This window comes from Limulus polyphemus, unplaced genomic scaffold (genome assembly GCF_000517525.1).
Source record: "Limulus polyphemus unplaced genomic scaffold, Limulus_polyphemus-2.1.2 Scaffold3617, whole genome shotgun sequence".
Taxonomy (NCBI): Eukaryota; Metazoa; Arthropoda; class Merostomata; order Xiphosura; family Limulidae; genus Limulus; species Limulus polyphemus.
In genome coordinates, this window is record NW_013669227.1 from 41,744 (window position 1) to 45,645 (window position 3,902).

The 3,902-nt window shown below is 29.5% G+C and overlaps 1 protein-coding gene across 1 annotated transcript in view; it reads left to right on the forward strand.

Moving 5' to 3' along the window:
- The window catches only part of LOC106469694 (eukaryotic translation initiation factor 3 subunit L-like), a 44,464-nt gene extending 40,624 nt beyond the window's left edge, over positions 1-3,840 (forward strand). The window contains exons 17-18 of the mRNA XM_022398274.1: positions 2,391-2,471; positions 3,264-3,840. Of these exons, the coding sequence (XP_022253982.1) occupies positions 2,391-2,471; positions 3,264-3,299 (117 nt within the window). The 3' untranslated portion in view covers positions 3,300-3,840. The remainder of the gene's footprint in view (positions 1-2,390; positions 2,472-3,263) is intronic.
- The last annotated feature ends 62 nt before the right edge of the window (positions 3,841-3,902 follow it).

Here is a 3,902-nt window from a genome sequence, read left to right on the forward strand (position 1 = left end):
CCTAATGTCATCTGTTTCGATACTTTCTGTTTAATCTCCATTGCAGCATGTTTTTGATGTATCTGTTCCTATATTTTCTGTTTAATCTCCATTGCAGCATGTTTTTGATGTAACTGTTCCTATATTTTCTGTTTAATCTCCACTGCAGCATGTTTTTGATGTATCTGTTCCTATATTTTCTGTTTAATCTCCACTGCAGCATGTTTATGATGTATCTGTTCCTATATTTTCCGTTTAATCTCCATTGCAGCATGTTTATGATGTATCTGTTCCTATATTTTCTGTTTAATCTCCATTGCAGCATGTTTATGTTTAATCTCCATTGCAGCATGTTTATGATGTATCTGTTCCTATATTTTCCGTTTAATCTCCATTGCAGCATGTTTTTGATGTAACTGTTCCTATATTTTCTGTTTAATCTCCACTGCAGCATGTTTTTGATGTAACTATTCCTATATTTTTTGTTTAATCTCCATTGCAGCATGTTTATGATGTATCTGTTCCTATATTTTGTTAAACCTCTGTTGCGTGTTTTGATGTATCCTTTTCTCTAGTTTCACTTTTCATCACCATTTTATGTGTTTACAGTGTTCATAAAATAGCTACTTTTTATTTATAAAAAGGTGAATTGTGTAACTTTTATGAATATTATACTATAGAGCAAAAAAAAAGATGATAGAAATGATAGCAGACCTTATTCATTATTTCAAAGAGGGGGGAGGTAACCCTAACTTCCCTCAATGAAAGAGAGGGAATTTTCAAGAATAGTAACCACTTTTCATTAATGTTTCACCTCTCTCCCTAATCGATTAATTAACACATTCAAAGAAAGTAAGTGTATAGAAGAGGGGAGGGATATCATTTGCACTAAGCAGTATCAATTGAGTTGGTAGGATAATGTATGAATTTGAGTTTAGGTGTGCAACATTTGTGACAAACCTCTGAAGTGCTGGGCTGAATTTTCTGTTTTTACTTTATGTGAATGTTTTCATGTTTTTTTTTTTTAATAAAAGTCATATAAGAGTCCTTTTTTCCCCCCCACTTTCTGGTTTCTATTATCTAAAAATATATTTTATATGGTACTTTGATTTTGTTTTAGAAAATACAGAATCTTTGATCTCTGTAGCCTTCTTATCTAAGAAACAATTAAAAATGCTTACTTTGATTTTAGTTTTTCATTTCTGATTTTTGTCTTCCTACTTTTTTTAAAACTTTCCTATAAAATTTACTTATTAAACTGTAAATTTTATCATTATTTTGATTCTAACAATAGTGCACACAGTTTCACTGTGTTTATGATCACTGGCATACAATATATATAACTTTTTTATCATACCAACATTTCAGTTAAGCTGACTTTTCTTTAATTGTTAATCAGAAGATTTTATTTAATACTTGTAATTATTTTAAACCCATTTTGTATTCATTTATACATTTTTGGTTTACATTTTTTTTTTGGTGATTTTCAAGCAGTTACTTATGACGTAAATGGAAACAAGGCCTAAAACTGTGAGATGATGCAGTCAAACACAAAAATGGTTTAAACAAACCTATTCTTTGTTGTTTCACAAAAATACATTTCCTCTCATAGCACAACATCATAATTCAAAGGAAATAAAAAAATGATAAAGTATGCTTTTTACAAGCTTTAGAAAAAACAACAACAAAACATTACTTTAATTATACTGTTCACAAATATATTTTCTTATATCAACATGTCAATCTCTACATTAATTCCTACTGAACTGAAAGCCTTTTTAGCTTTTATAGTTGAAAATAATGGAAAAAGACCTATAATGTGTTTAGATCAGTTGGCTGTAATTACATGGCACCTTGACAACCGGGCTCAAATGCAGTGATTGGCTAAAAATTGATAAATCTACATTTGTATTTAAGTTACAAGGACCAATTAGAACTTTTTTTACTCAAACTATTATGGCTCCTCCTAGGAAGTTACAAATGCCATATTATGATCAAAAACAATTCAGGAAATTAACAAACAGTTTCACTGGGATTACTGAATGAAATCAACCAAAAATTAAAATTTGCAATTTGTATTTTATTTTTGAGAATAAAATTAAATACAACTTTTTACAGAATAAATTCCTTTTTAAAAATTTTTTTGATTTCGTTTAATATTTGGATAAGTGACTACAAATTTTATTTTTCGTATTCAAGGGTTTAATTTTGTTTTCATCCAGGTGTGAAAAGAATTAATAAGTAAAAATAAAACTGATACTTTCCAAAATATGCCTTGCGAGTAGCATCTGCTTCGGTTTTGTTTTTTTTCTTAAGTAAGTACAATCAAAACCTAAGTAGTTAGCTGTGTTGATTATCATAGATTTTAGTACATGTTAAAAAAAGTTTTAATTTTGTTTATATACATATAGGACATGATCCATATTGCTGACACAAAAGTGGCACGGCGCTATGGGGATTTCTTCATTCGACAGATTCACAGATTTGATGAGGTATGTTGCACAAGATGATGTACATTTGGGAAATTTGGTTCAATGACAAAGGTAATAAATTTTATGTTTTGTGATAAAACAGGAAAAACCAGATTTTTCCTGTGGAGCTTCAAACTGCTTCTTAAAAGGTGTAGTTAGTGATAACCAGCTACCAATTGATTCATCTAGTAATAAACTAGAACAATCTTCTGAGAAGCTTGTATTTTGAGGGTTAATTGTCCGTAAACATATTTGTGTGGTGAGTGTCCAGAAGAGATGGGTAAATTATTCATTGGTATAAATACATTTACATACATTCTTTACATAACTTGGTTTTAAAAATATATCGCAATAATAAAGTACAGTATATATAGCAAAATCACGTTGAAGTGGAACTGAACAAACACTAGAAAATGGTGATATACCAACTACAATTATACTGATGTAAGTATATAAAAAAAAAACTTAACACTAGCAGATTTATAGAGCTTCAGCTAACTTTATTTTTCAGTAAATGTTTTCAGTTTTGTTTTTATCACTGAACAGAATATTCAGACTGGAAGCATGATTAAACATTGAGTGTGATGGTATTATTATGAATGAGATTAAATCTGCCATATTTTACTGTCTCAAGCCACTTTACTAATGACCTTAATCAAATTACAACAGAATTTTTTTTTTGAGTGAAACTTCTGGTTCTTGTCTAAATACTTCTTCAATTTTTAAAGTATGTGACTTAATTCAACATAGATACTCGCTACATGCAGGAATTTGTCAAATGATACTCCTGATTTTAATTGAATTTTTTATCAGCTTTATCGACAAATCGCAGCCCTTCAACCAGTTTAAAGTGAAGGAAGAAATGCCTGGAAATGCCGAGGACCGTCATCAGAAGGCACCACTTGTGAAGTATACTTTGAGAGAGTTTCTGTTACATGTATACAGCCATTTATCAGCTTAAAATATACGTCTACAAAATTTCTTAGGTTTTTTAGTACATGTGTAATTTAAGGATTCAACTCATTACTTTGGAGAAAACAATAACAATTGAGAAAGCATAAAGAAAGTTAATGATAAACATTTCATCAAAGATATTAGGCCTTCTTCGTTAGAAATTTGTATAGTTATTTCTACATGTAGGTACTGACCTTTAGTAATTAAAACTTAAACCAGAAAAAATATAAGTAAAAGACTTAATCTGTTGTTGAGGTTTCAAAGTCATCTTAAAAGAAAAAATATCTTGCTATGCATATTTTAAGTTTTTTTTGTTTTTATTAAGACCAATAGTTAAAAAAAAAGCTAAAGATCAAGTTTGTTTATACTGTCTGATGTGGTGCATCTTGGTCATGTAAACTTGAGGTGTATAATAAATACACATTTTTCTGGAGAAGTCTCAGTGTGGTGTGTCAGTTTCTGTCAACTTCAAGTGTTATAATAAATACACATTTTCCT